General features: G+C 41.0%; 1 protein-coding gene across 20 annotated transcripts in view; it reads right to left on the bottom strand.

The window, feature by feature from the left end:
• nrxn3a (neurexin 3a) overlaps window positions 1-24,471 on the bottom strand; it is a 488,613-nt gene that overhangs the window by 12,430 nt on the left and 451,712 nt on the right. For 17 of the 20 annotated variants that reach the window (XM_046308247.1, XM_046308250.1, XM_046308262.1 and 14 more), the window contains one exon: window positions 5,255-5,345. In XM_046308247.1, the coding sequence (XP_046164203.1) occupies window positions 5,255-5,345 (91 nt within the window). The remainder of the gene's footprint in view (window positions 1-5,254; window positions 5,346-24,471) is intronic. The other 3 variants (XM_046308259.1, XM_046308266.1, XM_046308261.1) reach the window with 1 other exon arrangement.

Raw genomic sequence — 24,471 nt, 5'->3', positions numbered from 1 at the left:
AATGAGAGAGCAGCGGTGTGATTCACATCAATGCTCTATGTAGATATCAATAATAAGTGATATCCATATCGCCGTAGACTACACCACTACTGTCATCCTTACCTCCAAGCGTTTATTCAAGTTGGATCTTTGGATGCCGACAGCAGTCACACCATTGGAAGACATAGCTTGGACTGTAGCCTACAAAAGCCTATTCCTGCTCTTTTCTTGCGATCCATCAAACATATTTGGTGGGTCATCATAGTGGTCTCTGACTTGTGATCATACTTGCTCAGGTGGAACAAACTTAAACTTGCGCCTTTTTCAATGCTGATTTGAATGTCAAGAAAACAGAGAATTCTCAAAGATTTTTTTCTTGCAAACTTAGTTTCTGAAATGAAAAGTAATCCTCAAAGTAATCATTTAGTTAAAAGTATCTGTAATCTGCTGACAATATTATTGCTGGTAACGTAACAGATTAGTTACCATTTTTTTGTAATCACTTACATGTAATCCTTTACTCCCCAACCCTGCGCACACAATATCATAAGGTAAGATTCAGCATAGAGTTTGCTTTAAGGCTGTCTAATTAAGTTTCTGTCCGCTGTCTTTTCACAGCTCTACCTCGTCAACAATATGTCTGTAAACAAAAACAGGCTCTTCTAATTTTAAAGCGATGCATTTCAAATGTTGAACAATTAAATTCTGGTGTTGGCAGCTACATTAACACTGACAAATTCGCTGACTTAGCAGTTTAGAGTCATGAAAACATTATTCATTTGAATGCCACTGGAAAATCACTGTTGACTTTAAAGCATATTTTTTAACTTTTCCTTTTGAAAAACAATATCCCACCTATAAATACACATACTTAAGGGTAAAAAAAATGATGCTTTGAGCAAAATTGTGTTTTTTAGACACAAGTGCAAACTTCACGGAGTAGGCCATTCAAGGAGTTGGTCTGATGGTGCCCTCTGATCTCATCGGCCTCCCCCCTTGCTTGAGGAACAATAAAGGATCGATAGAGAACTAAATATGACGACCCCCCCCACACACACTTGTGCAATGTCAGAGGACACCTGGACCACCTACTGAAATTAAGCCTTTTGAGTAAATCAGGTGATCAATGAGCTGAAAAGGAGACTGGAGTAGAACTTTAAGACCGATGCCAAGGAATTTCTTGGCTGTAAGCAGTGTTACATTTCCAAGTTGACATTTATTTGACTTAATCTTGTCCTGGAAGCAGAGCTGAGCGATAAAAAAATAGGCTATATATCATCAACATTTAGAAAAAAATGGGTTTTTGGTCTTAATTTAAGGTTAAGGTTAGGCATAAGGTTAGCAGTGTGGTTAAAGTTATGGTTAAGGTTTAAAATAAGATTATATGACTTTGTGGCTGTGCCAACTAGTGACTACATTGCAGAGCAGCCTCCAGTACATGAGTCTTCCCAATAAATGCCAACCTGCGTTACATTCCTTGTCAAACGCCATCTTCGATTGCTGCAGTTGAATGGCTGGGCGGTTGCATCCTCTGTCTTCACTTCGCCTCCTGTCTGTCTGACAGAAGTTTGTTCAGCAGTGTATCTGTGTTTCCACTATGCTGGAATCTTTAGATCAGTGGGCAAACATAGTCATTCGGTGCATAGACTACCCAGGTTCAAAGTATACGTATAGTAGGCTTATAATAACTTGCCAGGAAAGATACAGACTTTCCTTAGCTCAGCCCTTAACTCCTGTTATAAAAACATGTCAATGAACAGGGAGGTGAGGCTTGTCTGAAACACTGCCATTTATAAAGAGACTCATCTAAAAACCTATATTTTTGGTGGATAGATGTACGAGTTACAGAGCTAATAAGTTCCCTGGAGAGAGTTTGCACTTTCCTATTTGATAAGTTCAACTTCTTGTCTTTTAAAGTGAAATACGTACACTCTAATTGTTTATAACCCTCAAAGAGACATCTGAACCCGAGTGCATTTGACACCATTTTGGTGGTTGAGTGAAATGTCTAATGTTATTATTAACGTAGATAATCATATGAATGCTTCATTCACCACACTGCATGATGTTACTGTTGTCTTCAGTCAACAGCTGGTTGTATATAGACTGTGCTAGAAATGAACACTACCGTGACGTTATCATTGGAATAACAGGTTTAGAGTTTGATGGTATTTAATCTCCCTATACTATCAATGAATCAAATGTATGAAATTAGTTTAAAATGTACGTTATTATTAGCACCAGTGTTATCCGTCTTATGGAATTCCTTTAAGGGAAAGGGGGGCATATCCAACAGTTTTACAGAGAACAGAATCACATGACAACACCTCCAGACAGAAACACAGACAAACGGACAGACAAACAGACAAAAACAGACAGACCAAAAACAGACAAGTGCAGAACAGAGAGAGAGAGAGAGAGAGAGAGAGAGAGAGAGAGAGAGAGAGAGAGAGAGAGAGAGAGAGAGAGACAGACAGAGGGAAAGGATGTCGCAACAGGCAATGTCGCTAAGACCGTAAAGATGGGTGCGGAACTCAAAGTGACCAGAAGACAAACCAGCCCAGTTAGCCTAAATGCAGGGTTAAGGGGTCCATGCTTTGAAGGGATGGAGGTCACCAGGTGGTGACCAGGAAGAGAATGGGTTGATGTTGAGTTAGCCACTACTGTTAATGCATGCCACAAAATGACTGCTGGAGAGCAACTCAAAAGAGAAAAACAGATACTTTTGTGGCAATAAAATTATTTTTATGCCATCTGCATTGAAATAAATTTAAAGGCAGAACGGCTTGGCAAGGGTGGGGAGAGGAGAGGAAGGGGGGGAAGGAGTGAAGGAAGGGACAGGGGCTAGGAAGATATCATTCTTCATACACAACTGTCTTTTGTTACATATTACGGTTGCCTGCTTGAGGCCATAAAAGTTGATGGCAAGAAAATACTTTGTTGCCTTTTATCATCAAAAAATTGAAATGTTTTCTCCAAAAAGCCTCATGGCACAAATGCTCGAAAAGAGATGAGGGAAAAATTGTTTTAACCACCAAAACTTCATGCTGCACATGATGAGGCGAGACAACAGGAATGTCATATTTCGGATAATTGGCAGATAGATGAAGACAATGACTAGAAAAAAACAAAACAAACCGAAACACAAGAGACCTGAACATACAAGACGGCAAATAAAACTATTAAAAATTAAGAAAAAAAAACACACACATGCTTCACTCACAAAAAACAACAACGACGACAACCCCAAGCATAAAATAAATATAGAGACCACGGGCATGTAGCATGCAGCTGTCCACGTCAACTGATGTCGGGGTTAGAATGGTGTGAATTTCTGTGTAAACATATGATTGGATGACTGGGGCCCTGACGATATCTGTCTTCAGAAATCCGGGGAGCTCATAGGGCTACAGTACAGAGCAGACCTGGGCTCTTTTACACTGCTATCTCTTCCAGGAACTTTGGGAGGACTTGGGATTTACCTTTTACAGGATGATGATTAGCTAGTCCTGATAACAGCACAGGCTGAGACATGTGAACCCTCTGTCAGTTGTTTGTCATGTGACCAGGTGCTGTAGGCCTACCTGAGATACATTAAGGAACTATTCAATCCAAAAAATGATATGGAGTAGTTAAAACGCTTCACGAAAGTCACTGCAGTACATTGTCTGCATCTGGAATATATTCTACCTCTGCCGCATTTCGAGTTTCTTTACTTCTTATTTGCCTCATTCAGAGCCACAAATAAAAGCAATTATAAAGGACTTGAGGTTGGTGTCCCTGCCATACTAAACAGCCAATGTGCTTTGATTGATGTTAGTAGAGGTCTTTTTATGTTTCACCTCATTACGGACTGCCATAATGTGACAAGGTTTGTATGTTTTTTTAAAGCATAATATCTGAGCACTAAATATGCTAATTCTCAGTCTCTTTAACACCAATGATTGAATTTGCAGGAGGTAATGTAAAGGATAGTGTGAAAGCTAATATGTAATGGACCATTACTGAATGTTTATCAGAGGAAAGAAAATCACACCCAGTTTGCTTGGCTCAAAAAGGCTGAGTCATTCATGTAAATAACTGAAGCTATAAGAACATTTTGACTGACTACCTGGCTTATATCTGTAGAGTACCAATATGAACTGTCGAAACTTGTCAAAGTCAATAGTTTTCATTTTTATTTGGGAAGTAAACATTTTAGGCGAAATTGTTGTTTTGGTATACACAGTTCCATGACTGACAGCTGGTTAGTGATATTTTATTCAAACAAGAAAAAGCAATTCCCAAGTTCTCTCAAAAAGCTTAGAGGAATATGACTTGGAACTTCTAAGTTAGCTCAATATTCTATTTTTCATATTTGGGTTGGAAAAAGACAGCAGGATAACATGTTCACCTTGAAGCAAAACTATATAAAAAATTAATTAATTAAAAGAATCGTACACAGAAATTCGATGATATCTGTTCTATATTAAAAAATGTTTTAACAAGGCACGCCTCTAAATATGGAAGAAACAAAAATGATAAAACGAACAAACATTAAAAAAACACTATTTCAATTCCTGCTAGATATCACAGTAATTTCGCTGAAAGCAAATCTTCAAGAGAATCTCAAAATGTATCATGAGTCAAAATGCAAGTCAGTACAGTACCACATGGCAAGAGCGCTGGACCCAAACACGGTATGATACATTTTGAAGCATCAATGGCACATGGCACATCTCCATACTAATTTTGTATCTTTATATTAAAGTATTTACATTTTTCTCTCTCATTCAATGCTGAGAGGACAAAATTTGTATGTGTTTAGGTGACCATGTTTAGATGACCATGTTAACCACTTCAGAGGACCCCATGGGCATGTGTAACTCATAAATCAATGATGTTTTGTATTGATTTTTGAAGCAACATACTTGTTTTATAATGTGGATAGTCCTTCATGACAGATTTGACTATTTTCCACCTTATATATATATATATATATATATATATATATATATCTGACTAAATGACATAAAACACACACATATATATATATATGTGTGTGTTTTATGTCATTTAGTCAGATTTCTTAACAAATCTCCAGTCTTACCCAATATTCTGTCTAAGTGTTGAATGATTTGTCTTGTTTTGTTATATTTCACTACATCTAGTTTCTATTTTTGGAAGTTACACTTTGTGTGTCCATGGGGCTGTGATGCTTAGAGGATGCAGTGCTTCATCCTCAGGTGTGTATGGAGTGAAAGAGCAGGGTGAGAGCAAGCAGAGGTAAACTAACCTAGCCCACCTGCATGGCCAGAGTCGCACTCCTCCAGGTCCTCGTCATCACTCGAACACTCTGCTGACGACACGATGTCATCCGTTGTCTGCTTCATGGGCCAAACGTGTGAAGAACAGACAAAGAAAAAGAAGAAACAAAGACAAACCGATACATACACAGGGACACACACAGACACAGACAGGAAAAGGACACAAACACAGACAAGAAGATCATTAGTTTCAATGTTCAGCTTTTTTCCAATGTCAGAGAACACTATACAGTAATTGAAGATGTGACATTTCATAAACAATCTTTCATTTTCTATTGCCTTACAGCAAAAGCTTTGGAATGAGAGGGGAAATACATTCCACTTGCTTCCTTGAGTTCATATCCGGGCAAAGTAGAAAAAGAAAATCCAAACTCCTCTCTGAAATGAACGCATTATACTGTACAGTAGTTCATTTCAGGCAAAGTAGAAAAACAAAAGTCAAACTCCTCTGTGAATTGTATTATTGCATTATAGCTCTGATCTGGGCAGCGGCCAGCTTTCCATCTTTTACTCTTTACTGCATGGGCAGTCGGGTAATTGAAAAACTTCTGCCGTGTTTATCAAAGCCTTTCTTTCAAACGGCTGCCATAATATTTCCCCGGCGACGTCTCCTCATCGCGGTTGTTAACTCAGCCCAATTTCTCACCCCTGTCCCCTCCATCTTACCCTCTCAATAGTTTGCATGGATTTTCATTACTATAGATCATGGCTATCGAGCGGGGCAGCTCGATCGTAGCGGCCCGATCATTGACAATCTCCTGCACCTCCACCTCTGATTTATCTCTCCTCTCCTTCCCTCGCTCGGGCCACACTCGTTTTTCAACCCCAGCGTTTGGCATGTCTTTATTAGTAGGAGATTAGGAGGGGGATAAAATAAACGTTGTCATGGAGCAGCTTTATGAAATTATAAATATCAGGGGGAGTAATGGAGTCATCATGGGTTGGACAGACCAACAGCACCGTAAATACTGTTAGGGCTGATGGGACTGTAAAACACACACACGTACCCAAGCATGCACACACACACACCTGCAGAGGAAGGCCCTAAAAATGGTCAAAGCCTCTAGCCACCCAAGTCATAAATGTTTTCTCTGCTACCGCACGGCAAGTGGTACCTGCGAGCCAAGTCCAGGACCAAAAGGCTTCTGAACAGCTTCTACCTCCAAGCCATAAGACTGATGAACAGTTGATCAAATGGCTACCCGGACTATTTACATTGACCCCCTTTTTTTGCACTGGCTCTATGCACACTCACCCATACTACACATATATTACACACTCACACAACACACTTTCACACACTTCACATACGCTGCTGCTGCTCTGTTTATTATACTGAACGAAAATGTAAACACAACATGAAACAATTTCAAAGATTTTACTGAGTTACAGTTATCATATCAGGAAATCAGGTGCTGGGCTGATCTGCGGTTGTGAGGCTGGTCGGGAGTACTGCCAAATTCTCTAAAACAAGCCTTGGAGGGCATAAAGAAATGAACATTCAATTCTCTGGCAACAGCTGTGGCGGACATTCCTGCAGTCAGCATGCCAATTGCACACTCCCTCAAAACATTTGTGTCATTGTATTGTGTGACAAAACTGCACATTTTAGAGTGGTCTTTTATTGTCCCCAGCACAAGGTGCACCTGTATAATAATCATGCTGTTTAATCAGCTTCTTGAAATGCCACACCTGTCAGGTGGATGTATTATCTTGGCAAAGGAGAAATGCTCACTAACAGGGATGTTAACAAAATTGTGCACCAGATTTGAGAGAAACCAGATTTGTGCATATTGAACATTTCTGGGATTTTTAATTTCAGCTCATGAAACATGGGACCAACACTTTACATCTTGCGTTTATATTTTTACTCAGTATATCTATCCTGACTACATTGTCACTTTTACTCCTACTTACATGTACATATTACCTCAACTACCTCTTACCCCTGCACATTGACTCAGTACCGGCACTCCTTGTATATACTATATTCGTTATTGTTGTTGTGCTCGTAAGTAAGCATTTCACCATAAAGTCTACACGTGTTGTATTCGGTGCATGTGACAAAAGTACAATTTGAGTTTTTTTTTTGACACAGACCCACACTAGGAGTATGAAATCTACACCTGACCAGAGAGAGGGTGTATGTGTGGTGGGGAGAAACCCACGAACACACACTCACACTCATACACATTAAAACAGTTTATAGTGGAGTAAAAATAATTCAAATGCACAAAGATGAATAAGCAGGCATCGGGGGCATCCACACTGGAGCGCTGTAAAATATGGCCTGGCGGTAAATATGAAATTATTCATTGAATTTATATTTAGTGTGGAAAAAGACTGCTTGCCGTCTTTCAGAGGGAGGAGATCGCAGATGCGAAAAGCAATGAGAAAAGTAATTGACTGATTCCTAGGAAAAATGGGAAATGATCTCCGATTTCGCAGTCAAATGGCTGAGAATGACAGTGCTTAATGTCATAAACAACCCAACGCCTGGCTCCCTCCATCCCCTTTCACGGTGTTAAGAGTAATGCCAAAGCTGTCTGTGAGCTTACTTATGTACACCACTGCATATAGCGATATTTCTCTTAGACACATTAGTCTGAAGCCAAAATCAATGGAGTCTGTAAGTGTAGAATTACACCTCTTATCTAGGAGTGTAAGTGAATCCAGCCATGGCTTGCAATGTTATTCTATTTTGGTACGTGTCAGCGTTAGAACACACGCACGCACACACACCCCTTCTGGGTAAACCGGTGGGAAAATCGACAAATATACATGTGCCCTAGGCGGCTGTGTCCCACTGGCGTCAGGTTTACCATATCCCTCATTAGAGAAGAATGGTGCCAAGAGTCCTGGCTGCACCACAACATGTCACCACAATGTAGGTTACCAAATGTTCCCAAAAATACACATTATACTTTTTTTGTAACTATTTCATAATGCCTACTATATAAGTACTGAATGCATTTCTTTAATTGTATTATTATTATTACAATACATTATGGTTGATTTGTCCAGAGGGGGGTGACAAAAGACAAGAAGGGATATTTCTCATTCCCTCTCCAATGTCACCTAAGAGATGTACATACCCATCTCTTCACTCTCACTGCTGTGTGACAACATGTTAGCTGCCAATGTACTGTATCCTACATTTCATATTTGAAAGGATGAAGAAGGGATGGAGAAAATAGCCTAATCCCTGCTATAACAACGCGCAAATATATCTCGACATGGTATAAGTCTTCTATCAGTCTCATATGCTGGCTCAATCCTTTCACTCAGTCCATCCCAGGTCTGACAGAGAGGGAGAACTCCGTATTGAACCTCTGTAGAAGATTAGCTCTATTCTGATGTGTCCTCAAGCCTTAAAGGAGAGCAGGCTTCACACTGGCCCACTGATAAGCAAATCCACACAAATCCTTTTCAATTTATTTCAAGTCTCCAGGAAATTAAGCATTTTTCAGAGCGCAAACATCTCATATCAGGATGAATCTGTCTATTGATTTCACGCAACATTTGTCCCTCTGAAGCGGAGGTGAGCTTTGGATGTCAGTCTGCCTGTGTGTCTGAATGTATGTATGCACAGTATGTCCATCTACAGCACAGGATAATATAACTACTTGAAAACCTGCACTAGAAAAGCCAACAAGGAAGGAAGAAATTAAGGATTTAAGGAAAGAAGAAAATAGTGAAGGAAGGAATGAAGGAAATAAGAAAGGAAGGAAGGAATTAAGGAAGAAAGGAAGGATATAAGGTGTGTCCTAAGAGTATCAGATCAGTATATCGCTGTACTAAACATACAATGTTTGGTGGCTCACAATCTTAGTGATAAAAAACCACAGCTTGAATCGAAAAATCAATGTGTGCACCAGGGATGGGTAGGTTACCTTCTAAATGCAATCCATTACAGTTATAAGTTACCTGTCCAAAATTGTAATCAGTCAAGTAACTTTTGGATTACCCAAACTCGGTAACATAATCTGATTTACATTCCGTTACTTTTAGATTACTTTAACCTTAAGAGGCATTAGAAGAAGACACAAATATATGTTACCAATTGAACAACATCCATTGCTGGATAAATCAATGTTAAAGTTTACATAGCTGGCCATATTTTACTTCATGGGTTGGTTATGTAGGCTTCTTCTAACCCATTGCTTTCTACTACATTTACATTTACATTTAAGTCATTTAGCAGACGCTCTTACCAGAGCGACTTACAAATTGGTGCATTCACCTTATGACATCCAGTAGAACAGTCACTTTACAATAGTGCATCTAAATCTTAAAGGGGGGTGAGAAGGATTACTTATCCTATCCTAGGTATTCCTTAAAGAGGTGGGGTTTCAGGTGTCTCCGGAAGGTGGTGATTGACTCCGCTGTCCTGGCGTTCTACTGCATATAATAATAAAATTAAATGATATCTTTACATTAAAAACCAAGGTCTATCAGAATTCCAGTCATAATAAATGTTATACCCCTTGATCTTCAAGAATAGGATTTGGATATATGGAAGTATAGATTAGCCATGACCCCAAAACTAAGGACTTATTAGCCAGCCCTACTATGTTGTTTATGATTACTTTGTTGTCATGGAGGACTGATTGGGCTTGTTGATTCGAGTTGAAAAATAAATGCTGCGCCCATGGAATGGCATGCTTTGCCAAGAGGCAAAGGTTGGCTACTTTGATGAATCTAAAATCTATTTTGATTTGTTTAACACTTTATTGTTACTAGATGATTCCTTATGTGTTATTTCATAGTTTTGATGTATTCATTATTATTTTACAATTAAGAAAATAGTAAAAATAAAGAAAAACCTTTGACTGGTACGGTATATATAATTTATAAGTAAAAAAATAGATGTTGCAAATACAGATTGCCGCTTTAAGTCTATCAAAAGTGTGCAGGTTTGGCCTCCCGAGTGGCGCAGTGGTCTAAGGCCACTAGAGACCCTGGTTCAAGTCCAGGCTCTGTCACAGCCGGCCGCGACTGGGAGACCCATGGGGCGGTAAAACAATCAGCCCAGCGTCGTCCGGGTTAGAGGATGGTTTAGCCGGCAAGGATGTTCTTGTCCCATCGCACAGTAGCGACTCCTATGGTGGGATGGGTGCAATGCAAGCTGATGTGGTTGCCAGGTGCACAGTGTTTCCTCCGGCACGTTGGTGCGGCTGGCTTCTGTCAAGAAGCAGTGCGGCTTGGCTGGGTGGTGTTTTGGGGGACGCACGGCTATGGAGTCTCCCGAGTGATGGGACAAGACCGTAACTACCAATTGAATACCACGAAATTGGGGAGAAAAAGGGGTAAAACATAGACAGTTGAAGTCGGACGTTTACCCAAGTACATTTATACTCAGTTTTTCACAATTCCTGACATTTAACCCAAGTAACAATTCCCTGTCTTAGGTCAGTTAAGATCACCACATCATTTTAATAATGTGAATGTCAGAATAGTAGTAGAGAGAATGATTTATTTCAGCTTTTATTTCTTTCATCACATTCCCAGTGGGTCAAAAGTGTACATACATTCAATTAGTATTTGGTTGAGTTGCCTTTACATTGTTTAACTTGGGTCAAACATTTTGAGTAGCTTCCCACAATAAGTTTGGTGAATTTTGGCCCATTCCTCCCGACAGAGCTGGTGTAACTTAGTCAGGTATGTAGGTAACCTTGCTCGCACACGTTTTTTCAGTTCTGCCCACAAATGTCAGGGCTTTGTGATGGCCACTCAAATACCTTGACTTTGTGGTCCTTAAGCCATTTTGCCACAACTTTGGAAGTATGCTTGGGGTCATTGTCCATTTGGTAGACCCATTTTCAACCAAGCTTTACTTTAACTTCCTGACTGATGTCTTGAGATGTTGGTTTAATATATCCACAGAATTTCCATCCTCATGATGCCATCTATTTTGTGAAGTGCACCAGTCCCTCCTGCAGCAAATCACCCCCACAACATGATGCTGACACCCCCATGCTTCACGGTTGGGATGGTGTTCTTCGGCTTGCAAGCCTCCCCCTTTTTCCTCCAAACATAACAATGGTCATTATGGCCGAGCAGTTACATTTTTGTTTCATCAGACCAGAGGACATTTCTCCAAAAAGTACGATCTTTGTCCCCATGTGCAGTTGCAAACCATAGTCTGACTTTTTATGGCGGTTTGGAACACTGGCTTCTTCCTTGCTGAGCGGCCTTTCGGGCTATGTTGATCTAGGACTCTTTACTGTGGATATAGATACTCTTGTTCCCGTTTCCTCCAGCATCTCCACAAGGTCATTTGGTGTTGTTCTGGGATTGATTTGCACTATTCGCACCAAAGTACATTGATCTCTAGGAGACAGAACACATCTCCTTCCTGAGCGGTATGATGCCTGCGTGGTTCCATGGTGTTTATACTTGCGTACTATTGTTTGTACAGATGATACGTGGTACCTTCAGGCATTTGGAAATTGCTCCCAAGGATGAACCAAACGTGTGAAGGTATACAATTGGCTGATTTAATTTGATTTTCCCATGATGTCAAGCAAAGTGGCACTGCGTTTTAATGTAGGCCTTGAAATACATCCACAGGTACACCTCCAATTGACTCAAATTATGTCAATTAGACTATCAGAAGCTTCTAAAGAGATACTTTTCTGGAATTGTCCAAGCTGTTTAAAGGCACAGTCAACTTAGTGTATGTAAACTTCTGACCCACTGGAATTGTGATACAGTGAATTATAAGTTAAATAATTTGTCTGTAAACAATTGTTGGAAAATTACTTGTGTCATGCACGAAGTAGATGTCCTAACTGACTTGCCAAAACTATAGTTTGTTAATAAGAAATTTGTGGAGTGGTTGAAAAATGAGTTTTAATGACTCCAACCTAAGTGTATGTAAACTTTCGACTTCAACTGTATATATATAAAATGAGGTCAAGTTTGAGCATGTGTCCATTAGGTCTATGGATAATGTTTTTATCAGCATTAATTAGATTGAGCAATAAAAGGTCCACTTTTATTCCATAGGCTGGGATCCGCACTATGCAACTGTTGCAAGAGTTCATTTTTCACTGGCTGTCCACTGGTTTCAAAAACAATGATTTATAGGCAGTTTCAACTTCTTGAATTCAACCATTATTGGGTTCAAATACACATTTAGATTCGTGAAACGCCAACCACAACAACCAGGCGCAAACAGTAAAATGAGAGAGCAGCAGTGTGATGCACATCAATGCTCTATGTAGATATCAATAATAAGTGATATCCATATCGCCGTAGACTACACCACTACTGTCATCCTTACCTCCAAGCGTTTATTCAAGTTGGATCTTTGGATGCCGACAGCAGTCGCACCATTGGAAGACATAACTTGGACTGTAACCTACAAAAGCCTATTCCTGCTCTTTTCACGCGATCCATCAAAAACATTTGGTGTGTCATCATAGTGGTCTCTGACTTGTGGTCGCTCAGGTAGAACATCTTGCGTCTTTTTTCAATGCTGATTTTGAATGTCATTGAGAAAACAGCGAAGTGTCAAAGAATTTTTCTCTCGCAAACATCCTTTCTGAATTGAAAAGGAATCCTCAAAGTATTCATCTACGTATCGGTAATCTGATTACAACATTTTTGCTGGTAATTTAACTGATTACAGGTACCGTTGTTTTGGAATCCCTTACATGTAATTGATTACATGTAATCCGTTACTCCTCAACCCTGGTGTGCACTTCCAGAGCACCAGAGAGAGATGTTACTGTCAGTGCTGGTGGATTACACATTATTCAAGGAGAGTACAATACACTATTTTTGTCACCATGATAAACCTGCTTTAGAACAGCTCTGCGCAATGAGTTTGACAAATGCACACTAAAAATATTCACATACTCACAGCTACAGACACACTTGTTTAACTCACCAACCTAGCAACTCCTCTTAACCCCACACCCACTTTAACCTTTTACTGCAGTGGGTTAAATCAGGGTCGTAGGTAGTCTTAAACAAATCTACTTTGAAACAAAAGTATACACCTCACACACATGGTTATGGGCTTTAAAACAGAGGACACCTGTACCATGTCAGATATAGAGTTTAAATGTTTTACATTTTGAGTTTGCATCCCAAAATTATGCTTAACAGATATTACATATAACAAAACCATTGGACATATAAACACCAGATCGAATTATAAAAGTATGTAATATATTAATAACATTCCAATTTTCAGCAAGCTGCAACATTGAAATGTAGAAATAAACACTTTTCCATTATAAAGGTCACCCATGAGGCCAGTAGAGGGCGATATGGTCATCTGACTGCAGGAAAGGGCGTACACACACACACACACACACACACACACACACACACACACACACACACACACACACACACACACACACACACACACACACACACACACACACACACACACACACACACACACACACACCTCTAAGATTAGCTCATACTGCTTGCCACCAATATCCAAGCCAAGCTGCATCAAACTACAGGTCCCAATCCTGCATGTGTGTGTGTGTGTGTGTGTGTCTGCATACTGATGCTTTCAGGCTGTCCTCATGTTAAAGAGCCTCTAAGCTCCCGAAAGACCAGGGCCAAAACACACACACGCACAGACACACACAAACTAAAGCCCACACACACTAAAGCCCTTCTCTAAAACCGCCCTCACTGCAACCTGGGGGACAGACAGAAAGAGGATGAAAGCTTTCTATAGCCATCTGCATGGTTACAACAGATTAAACGATGGCCGTTTGTAGCTTTATCACATAACGCTACTCTGACTGAATTCTCACCAATATCCCTAAGGTTAACAGACAAAACCTGGAGCTGGCCTCAGTTATGCAGGCTGACATTTATTGGGATGACTCATGTACTGGAGGCAGCTCTTCAGGGTAGTCACTAACTGGCAGAGCCACAAAATAATACAATCTGATTCTAACCCTAACCTCAACCCTAACCATACTGCTAACCTTATGCCTAACCCTAACCTCAATTTAGGACCGAAAAGCACATTTCTATAGCCAATTGTGACTTTGCAGCTGGCCGCATCTAGTGGAAATCGCTCAGCTCTGCCTCCAGGACTATGCATTCAACACCTTTGTTGCCACTGCGTAAATTGATATTTTGGCAATTTCACTAGTTCCCATTCAAATGAACTCGTGGATAAAAATTATATGTCTGCGTGAAGTTTGAAGGAATTTGCGGATTAGCACTAGCGCAATTGCTAACTAGCATTAGCGCAATGACTGAAAGTCTATGGGTATCTGCTAGCAAGACTTCCAGTCATTGCGCTAATGCTAGTTAGCAGAGCTGTGGAATTGAGTCATATGACTTGGACTCGAGTCTGACTCACATAGAAAATAAAATAACTAGAGACTTGACTTGGATTTGAGACTGTTGACTTGAAATCATCTGGCCAGGTTTTGTAACATTTTGTCACTCATTTTGTGGCACACAGTCTCTGTGGGTTACTCTCCACACAGCCAGACAGTATTGACCTTGCAAAACAAGTTAAATGCACACCTGGTCCTGGCCAGGTTTTCATCAGGTGCTCGCTCTCAGGTGCTCTCCTGAGAACTTTGGAGCAGATTTTCATCAAGGATCTCTCTATACTTTGCTCCGTTCATCTTTCCCTCGATCCTAACTAGTTTCCCAGTCCCTCCCGCCGAAAAACATCCCCATGCTTCACCGTAGGGATGGTGCCAGGTTTCCTCCAGACGTGACTCTTGGCATTCAGGCCAAAGAGTTCAATCTTTATTTCATCAGACCCGAGAATATTGTTTCTCATGGTCTGAGAGTCCTTCAGGTGCCTTTTGGCAAACTCCAACAGGGCTGTCATGTGCCTGATACTGAGGATTGGCTTCCTTCTGGCCACTCTAACATAAAGGCCTGATTGGTGGAGTGCTGCAGATATGGTTGTCCTTCTGGAAGGTTCTCCCATCTCCACAGAGGAACTCTGGAGCTCTGTCTGAGTGACCATCGGGTCCTTCGTCGCCTCCCTGACCATTTTACGATTGCATTACAACCAATCCTATAACTGCACAGCATCTAAACGAGCTTCAAACGAGTTTCTATGCCATACAACACTCCTTCCGTGGCCTCCAACTGCTCTTAAACGCTAGTAAAACCAAATGCATGCTTTTCAACCATTCGCTGCCTGCACCCGCACGCCCAACTAGCATCACCACCCTGGATGGTTCCGACCTAGAATATGTGGACATCTATAAGTACCTAGGTGTCTGGCTAGACTGTAAACTCTCCTTCTAGACTCATATCAAACATCTCCAATCCAAAATCAAATCTAGAATCGGATTTCTATTTCGCAACAAAGCCTTCTTCACTCACGCCGCCAAACTTACCCTAGTAAAACTGACTATCCTACCGATCCTCGACTTCGGCGATGTCATCTACAAAATAGCTTCCAATACTCTACTCAGCAAACTGGATGCAGTTTATCACAGTGCCATCCACTTTGTTACTAAAGCACCTTATACCACCCACCACTGCGACCTGTATGCTCAAGTCGGCTGGCCCTCGCTACAAATTCCTCACAACCATACAAACAGAAAGAACTGAACTAAATAGGGAGCTGATGTGACCAGGTGAGAAACGAACACAGGTGAAATCAACAAACAAAAATTAAAGGCAGGGCTATGTTCCAAAACATAAAGAAACATGGCCAAGTTTCAAAACACAAAGAAACAGGACTACGTTCAAGAACACAAAGAAAAAGAACACAAGGTTGACTAAGAACAGAAAATCAGAATCTTACAGTCCGGTTTGCTTAATATAAGGAATTTGACAAATAGCATTTACTTTTACATGATAATTGACAATTGAGTAGTTTTTTCACCACTGTACTTAAGTACATTGAAAACCAGAAACCTTTCGACTTTTACTCAAGTAGTATTTTACTGGGTGACTTTTACTTGTACTTGAGCCCCTTTCTATTAAGTTTTACAAACACATTTCATGCAATTATACTACACTTTACATGTCTGGAGACATTATCACAATTTTTAATAGGGTCTCCGAAAATTGCATGGTAGGCCTAAGCTACTTTGGTGACACTGAACATCTCCTCTTGAATGTAACCATCTAATCTAGGCCTACGGAAAGGAGCGTCCAATGACATCCACCTGGAGGAGGAAGTTGGAGGAAATGATTGTCCTAAACTCTCCAGTGGTACTGATACAGACAGTGAATATGTGCAATCACAGGGGATATGGCCAATGCTTCCCGACGGTAGGCTAGGTGTTTGGGATTTACCATATGATTGCAATATAACCAATTAGATCCCAGGAACCTCCTACTGCATGTTCAACATTTCTGATTAGTCAGGGGACAATACTGGAAACAGTATTCAATCTGACAGGGGCCCAGCCAGGCCTTGTCGTGGATTCGCAGCTGAGACAGAGACACGGGTGCCCGCATACACACACGCACGCACGCACGCACGCACGAACACACACACACACACACACACACACACACACACACACACACACACACACACACACACACACACACACACACACACACACACACACACACACACACACACACACACACACACACACACACACACACACACACACACACACACACACACTCTCTCTAACGTCCCCCTGGTATTAGTAAGAGATGATATTTGGGGTATTTTGAGGCTCTGTCATGTTGTCTATGTAATATGCTGTTGGGTTTTTTAGCATTCCACTCTGCATCCTCTCCTGCCTCCCCCAGGCCTGTGGTGTCTATGCAAATCTGCCTAATCAATGCAGGATATTTACCTCGGCTGGCCAGCTCGCTAACTGACAGCCGCTGCTAGCCATGCCAGGCAATATTAGCATCCCACTGAGGGAGAGAGGGAGACAGAGAGCGAGAGAGAGAGAGAAATGGAGAGAAATTGAGAAAAAGAGAGAAAAATATAGAGATCACAGAGTGAGACAGAAAGAGAGAGGGAATGAGGTAAAAAAGAAAGGGTGGCAAATCAGAAAGAGGCTAGCAACTCAATTAGTGGATCCATTTTTGGCAACCAAATGACAAACAGAAGCCAGTGCAGTGAAATCCCCTGTAGTAAGCTTAGATATAGTTGGCTAATTACCTTGATGAGGTAGCTAGCTGCCAAGGAATATGGTTCCAATATGGATGGAACAAAGCATTTATAGCCTCTGTGACAGAAACTTCACCATAAAACAAGAACACATTTCTTCAGGCAACAGCATGCAGTCCAACTGTTGGATTTCTGGAAACAGATATTTTTGACGCAAAAACACCCTTTGATGCTATGACAAAAGAAACACTGTGATTAGACATTGTAAGTGCCATAATGTAGGTTATGGGGAAGTTAGGATTGACTTTGATTGACTTTGATTAATCGTGAACAAAATGCTGCAGCGAGGATTTTAGTCTTGGATGGATGAGTCAACGCTCACTCCTCACTGTCCAGGATCCTGCTCATACATACCTAATACAGCCCCATGTATTCACACTGCCAGGGGAGGACAGATAGGGCTTAAGCACTGGGCAGGGGGGGGGTGACTAGTGTACCATCTAGCCACGGCATGCTGTGAATTCTCACAACTATAGTGAAACCTATTTGGGTGACATTTTGGTATTTGAGAGATATTTTTGTTAGCAAATGGCTTCTGAAATGAAATGAAGTGAAATGAGTCCCTGGGTGGTAGTTCATTTGGGTGTGGTATGGCAGTCAAAGTGTACCTCACCAATGGGCTCTGCTGGGGACAGGGACAGGTGTTGGGGACCAGCCAGGCAGAAAACTCTAAACAGTTCCATAGACACAGGCTCAACTGTCAACTGACCAGTCAAACAGAGTATTCTCCCCAATAAAAATATGCTTATTGACTCCTCCAGCAATTGTGTTACATTTCTGGACCCTTTGTCATATTTTAAACATATGTATGTACCTACTGCTTCTGCCTTATATGCAGCCAGTAGTTGAAAACCTCTAGATGGTGGGCCATCAGTTCCGATATAGTCACACAGACGATTGACTATCCTCTTTTTATGGCCTGGTAGTATAGAACTTTAGTTTGCACTGTAAGCAACCAGTCCACCGAACAGATATACAGTACTACGTAACTAATCGATTGTTCCGGATTGATAACAAAAAAACACTTAACACAACTCTAAAACAGCACTAGCAGACACTAAAAGCTGCTGACCCTACAACTTAAAGCATCTGACGTCTGAAGATAACTGATTTAACCTGCTTATAGGCTTGTTCTGGCTCCCCCTGTAATTGAATGGGAGGTCAGACATCTCCGCTGGTGTGAGACGGCACAATTAGACTAATACTGTCATGAATAACAAGAGACGAGGACTTAGACCCATTACCACAGAAGAAGACCATTATTAAGCTGACAACAGCCCAGGCCAAAACATGCAATTATGCACGGCTACTAGAGACAGAGGGGAGGGAGGAGCTGAGGCTCACATAGGCATGTGAGTTTGGGATTTTAGCACTCATTTTCTTCAAGGGATCAGAGAGAAGAAGAATTCGGAGAAAAGCGGAGGAAAGGTGTTCGGAGTCTGGGCGAAAGAAAAGAAAACAAGGCCTAAAGGAATCAAGGTGACCATTAAATTCTTAGAAAAAAAGGTTCCAAAAGGGTTCTTTGGCTGTCCCCATAGGAGAAACCTTTGAAGAACCCTTTTTGGTTCCAGGTAGAACCCTTTTGGTTCCAGGTAGAACCCTTTTGGGTTCCACTCTGAAGAAAGGATTCTACATGGAACCCAAAACGGTTCTACCTGGAACCAAAACGGTTCTACCTGGATCCAAAAGGGTTCTTCCTGGAACCAAAAAGGGTTCTTCAAAGGGTTCTCCTATGGGGACAGCCGAAGAACCAATTAAGTTTCTAGATGGCACCATTTTTTCTACGAGTGTAGGATGCTTAAATTAATTAGTACAGCTGACCTGTGTACAGCTGACATCTCTTGACTCTGCCATTTGACTACTCTTTGTAATCAAAGCCATTTTGTCCAACTCTGCATGCTATTCCAGCCTAGCCCAGCTCAATCGCTCAGGTCCCCATACATCAGCTGTGTGGTGATGTGGACTATAGACAGGACGTAGATCATGTAGGATGTACAGTGGAGCCGCCTGTGTCCTGATTTACAAGGGAAACAGACAAGGTTATTTATTCTCACACACGCAAACCCATGCATGTGCACAATCACACACGCGTATAAGAGCCCTCTTGCACGTGTGCACGCACGCACTCCCAGACACACACGCACGCACGTCTCCCTGCGGTAGTGCCTAATCGATTATAGCACACCTGAGTGAAACGGTAAAACGCTGAGTCCTGCAGTCCTCTCTGCCATGTTCTTCTAACTCTGAGATATTTAAAATGCAGAACGGGTCAATGTACCTGAAGGGGTACAGATTTGGTGGGAATAAAGATGGAGGGTTTGGTATTTCTCCTCCTCCAAACTGCTCTGAGTGTCTATTTCCTCACTATTAGGTGGAGAGTTGAGTTTCTCATTAGTCACAAAGTAAAGTGGGACCCAGACAAAAAGCACAAGAATGCAGGAATGCCACTTTGGTCTACAGTATCTCGATGTCAAACTGTTCTGAGTGGCATGTTGGATCACCATGTCTGAGCAGTGACATGTATATACATCTATATCAGATTAAATACTATCATTACATTTAATGATAATTTTTGTGTTGTTGACTTATGAATTCATATGATGTCCAGGGATAGCTCCAGTTGAAGTCGGAAGTTTACATACACTTAGGTTGGAGTATTTTTCAACCACTCCACAAATTTCTTGTTAACAAACTATAGTTTTGGCAAGTCTACAGACAGATTATTTAACTTCTGTATCACAATTCCAGTGGGTCAGAAGTTTATATACAATAAGTTGACTGTGCCTTTAAACAGCTTGGAAAATTCCGGAAAATTATGTCATGGCTTTTGAAGCTTCTGATAGGCTAATTGACATAATTTAATTTAATTGGTGGTGTACCTGTGGATGTATTTCAAGGCCTACCTAACTCAGTGCCTCTTTGCTTGACAAAATAAATCAGGCAAGACCTCAGAAATAAATTGTAGACCTCCACATGTCTTGTTCATCCTTGGGAGCAATATCCAAACCCCTGAAGGTACCACATTCATCTGTACAAACAATAGTACGCAAGTATAAACACCATGGGACCACACAGCCATCATACCGCTCAGGAAGGAGACACATTCTGTCTCCTAGAGATTAACGTACTTTGGTGCAAAAGTGCAAATCAATCCCAGAACAACAGCAAAGGACCCTGTGAAGATTCTTGAAGAAATAGGTACAAAAGTTTCTATATCCACAGTAAAATGAGTCCTTTATCAACATAACCTGAAAGGCCGCTCAGCAAGGAAGAAGCCACTGCTCCAAAACCACCATAAAAAAGGCAAACTACGGTTTGCAACTGCACATGGGGACAAAGATCGTACTTTTTGGAAAAATGTCCTCTGGTCTGATGAAACAAAAATATAACTGTTTGGCCATAATGAGCATTGTTATGTTTGGAGGAAAAAGGGGGAGGCTTGCAAGACTAAGAACACCATCCCAACCTTGAAGCACGGGGGTGGAAGCATCATATTGTGGGGGTGCTTTGCTGCAGGAGGGACTGGTGCACTTCACAAAATATTTGGCATCATGAAGAAGGAAAAGTATGTGTATATATTGAAGCAACATCTCAAGACATCAGTCAGGAAATTATAGCTTGGTCGCAAATGGGTCTTCCAAATGGACAATGACACCAAGCACATTTTCCAAAGTTGTGGCAAAATGGCTTAAGGACAATAAAGTCAAGGTATTGGAGTGGCCATCACAAAGCCCTGACCTCAATCTTGTAGAACATTTGTGGGCAGAACTGAAAAAGAGTTTGCGAGCAAGGAGGACTAAAAACCTGACTCAGTTACACCAGCTCTGTCAGGAGGAATGGGCCAAAATTCACCCAACTTACTGTGGGAATCTTGTGGAAGGCTACCTGAAAGGTTTGACCCAAATTAAACCATTTAAAGGCAATGCTACCAAATACTAATTGAGTGTAAGTAAACTTCTGAGCCACTGGGAATGTGATGAAATAAATAAAAGCTGAAATAAATAATTCTCTGCTATTATTCTGACATTTCACATTCTTAAAATAAATTGGTGATCCTAACTGACATATGACAGGGAATATTTACTCAGATTAAATGTCAGGAATTGTGAAAAATGTTTAAATGTATTTGTCTAAGGTGTATGTAAACTTCCGACTTCAACTGTATATGAACTGAGCCTGGCTGGGCATTGCTGGGGTCATGGGGGCAGTTCAATGGAGAAGGTCACATTCCTAGCCCCAGCATGGACAGGAAGCCCTATCAGCAGGGGTGGAAAGGCTGGGGATGATAATGTATTTATTGTAAACACATATTTTTCTCAACTATCTACGGGTACCATTCCTTACAATTTGTATAAATACTGTCACATTAGCTCTAGGTGCATCTGTACATGTTAATTTACTGCAGTGGGTTAAATCAGGGTCACATCAGAGTGTTTCCTGGTAGTCTTAAACAAATCTACTTTGAAACAAATGTATACACCTCACACACATGGTTATGGGCTTATAAAAAGAAGAAACCTGTACCATGTCAGATATAGAGTTGAAATTAATTCAATTTTGAGTTTGCATCCCAGTATTACACTTTATATGCATCATAGAAGACATAGAATCACCGGCTTTTGGATAGGTTTTTAAAATAATGGTGACTAATTATAAAATTATAAAAAATATGAATAACATTCCACCCATGAAACCATTAGGTGATTTGACTGCATGAAAGGGCTACATTAAATTGGGCTGTGGGGTCTATTATGGTTATCTACAGCTCCTAGTGAATCAGGCCATCTGCATAACAATCCCAGCCTTCCAGCCAATCCTCAGAGCCCCACTACTGCTACTACTGTGTAATTGGATTTTAGACACCACAACACTGGAATATTCCTCTTTATTGTGAGGTCGTTTTAACTTAATCTATTGGTCTTTGGTGTACCGGCCTGTTTTCTGGAGTATTTGTGTTTGCTGTGACTGTTATACAGTTACAGTTGAAAGATGGGGAGGCATGTGTACTTTGTGTTTGGAAAACAGAGAGGTTGAACATTCAATAGTTTATTAGGCTATTTACTAAATTCATAATGAAAGTTAACTGCTGTCAAATTGTATTACCTTGCAACCAATGCTATCACAGCATTCAAGTCATAGATTATTACACACACACACACACACACACACACACACACACACACACACACACACACACACACACACACACACACACACACACACACACACACACACACACACACACACACACACACACACACACACACACACACACACACACACACACACACACACACACACACACACACACACACACACACACACACACACACACACACACAACCATCCTCTGATCCCACTTCACCAGAGGAATAAGCTTGTTCCATCTCCATTGAGGGATACAAAAACACCATCATATTGAGACAGTATTTCCCTTAGACAAAAAAACATTTATAGGATAACTCTACGGCAAGACAAGGACGATTAGTGTTTAAAAGATAAACATCAACACACTCGTCGACTGTGAGAGGGGCCCACTCAGAATAGAGGCATAAAAAGCCTCCACTTTATTAAGCCATTAAAAGGAGAAGTGGCCATGTATTAAGTTGACATGGTGGAACACACAGCTCAGCCTACAAAGACAATTAGAGAGGCCTTCCCTTTAAAGGAGGCAAACATAAATCTTTATAGTGGGCTGTTTTCATGGGCTGTTCGTCCTATGTGGGATTGGGACTCAGGGCTAAAGCAGTTTGTCTTCTCTATCTCTGCAGACCTTCCTGTTTAAGGAAGTATACCCGCCAGTGTGCACTAAACGCACACACACACACACACACACACACACACACACACACACACACACACACACACACACACACACACACACACACACACACACACACACACACACACACACACACACACACACACACACACACACACACACACACACACACACACACACACACACACACACACAGACACACACACACACACACACACACACACACACAACCATCCTCTGATCCCACTACACCAGAGGAATAAGCTTGTTCCATCTCTATAGAGGGATACAAAAACACCATTATATTGAGACAGTAAAGCATCTTTATGACTTATCGACATGACCTTTGAATATTTACCTATTGTTGTTCTATCAAACCTGTATACCTGCAAATTGAGGACATGGGTTGTTTTGACCTACAGTGCTTATGAGAACTAAAACACTGCATTGAAATGTAGCTAGCAAAAGAGTTAGCTGAAGTTACATTTGGTGTTGAAATAGCTATGATTAGAATTTGGTAGCGCAGCATCACAGTAAAGTTGCAATTTATCTGCCCATGTCTGTTTTTACTGCTCCATAAATCGACACAATAACATTTTACAGCCCACTGCAAAGACCTAGTTAAATGAAGGCCTCTGCCACTGGGCTGGTCGGATGGAGACATGCTCCCCTCGGCACATGACACTTTATTTCCTTACCTTACCACCTACCTTCTACATTAGTGAGTATGTCCACTAAGTGTCAAATATATCCACTATCGAGTGTGTGATCATGTGTCTGTGTGTGTGTTTGTGGGGGGGGGGGGATTAAAGAGGAAAGCCTTCCTGGTTGTGAATAATGCAGAGGCTGCAGTGAGGTCGACCAATTAATCAAGTTTTCACAACAATCAGTAATCGGCCACGATTATGGCCGATAACATTGCAATCCACGAGGAGACTGCGTGGCAGGCTGACCACCTATTATGAGAGAGCAGCATCAAAATGACCTTGTGGTTGCAAGGAGCCAAGGTAAGTTGCTAGTTAGCAGTAAAACACTTGCTGTTAGGAAACTATCAAATTATAGTACTTTTGTTTTTAGGTCTGTGCCGGTCCAGTTTTGTTTTGGTCGTTTTTTAAATTTATTATTTAACTTATAACTTAACTGATAAAAAAACAATCTTCAAATAATCACTAGTTAATGACACATGGTTGATGATATTACTAGGTTAACTAGCTTGTTATTCGTTGCATATAAACAATGCGCTGCCTGTTAATTTATCATTGGATCACAGCTTACTTCAACTTTGCCAAATG

Source organism: Oncorhynchus gorbuscha, linkage group LG17 (genome assembly GCF_021184085.1).
Source record: "Oncorhynchus gorbuscha isolate QuinsamMale2020 ecotype Even-year linkage group LG17, OgorEven_v1.0, whole genome shotgun sequence".
In the NCBI taxonomy this organism is placed as follows: Eukaryota; Metazoa; Chordata; class Actinopteri; order Salmoniformes; family Salmonidae; genus Oncorhynchus; species Oncorhynchus gorbuscha.
The sequence above is the reverse complement of the archived record's forward strand: the minus strand, read 5'-3'. Positions and strand labels throughout refer to the sequence as shown.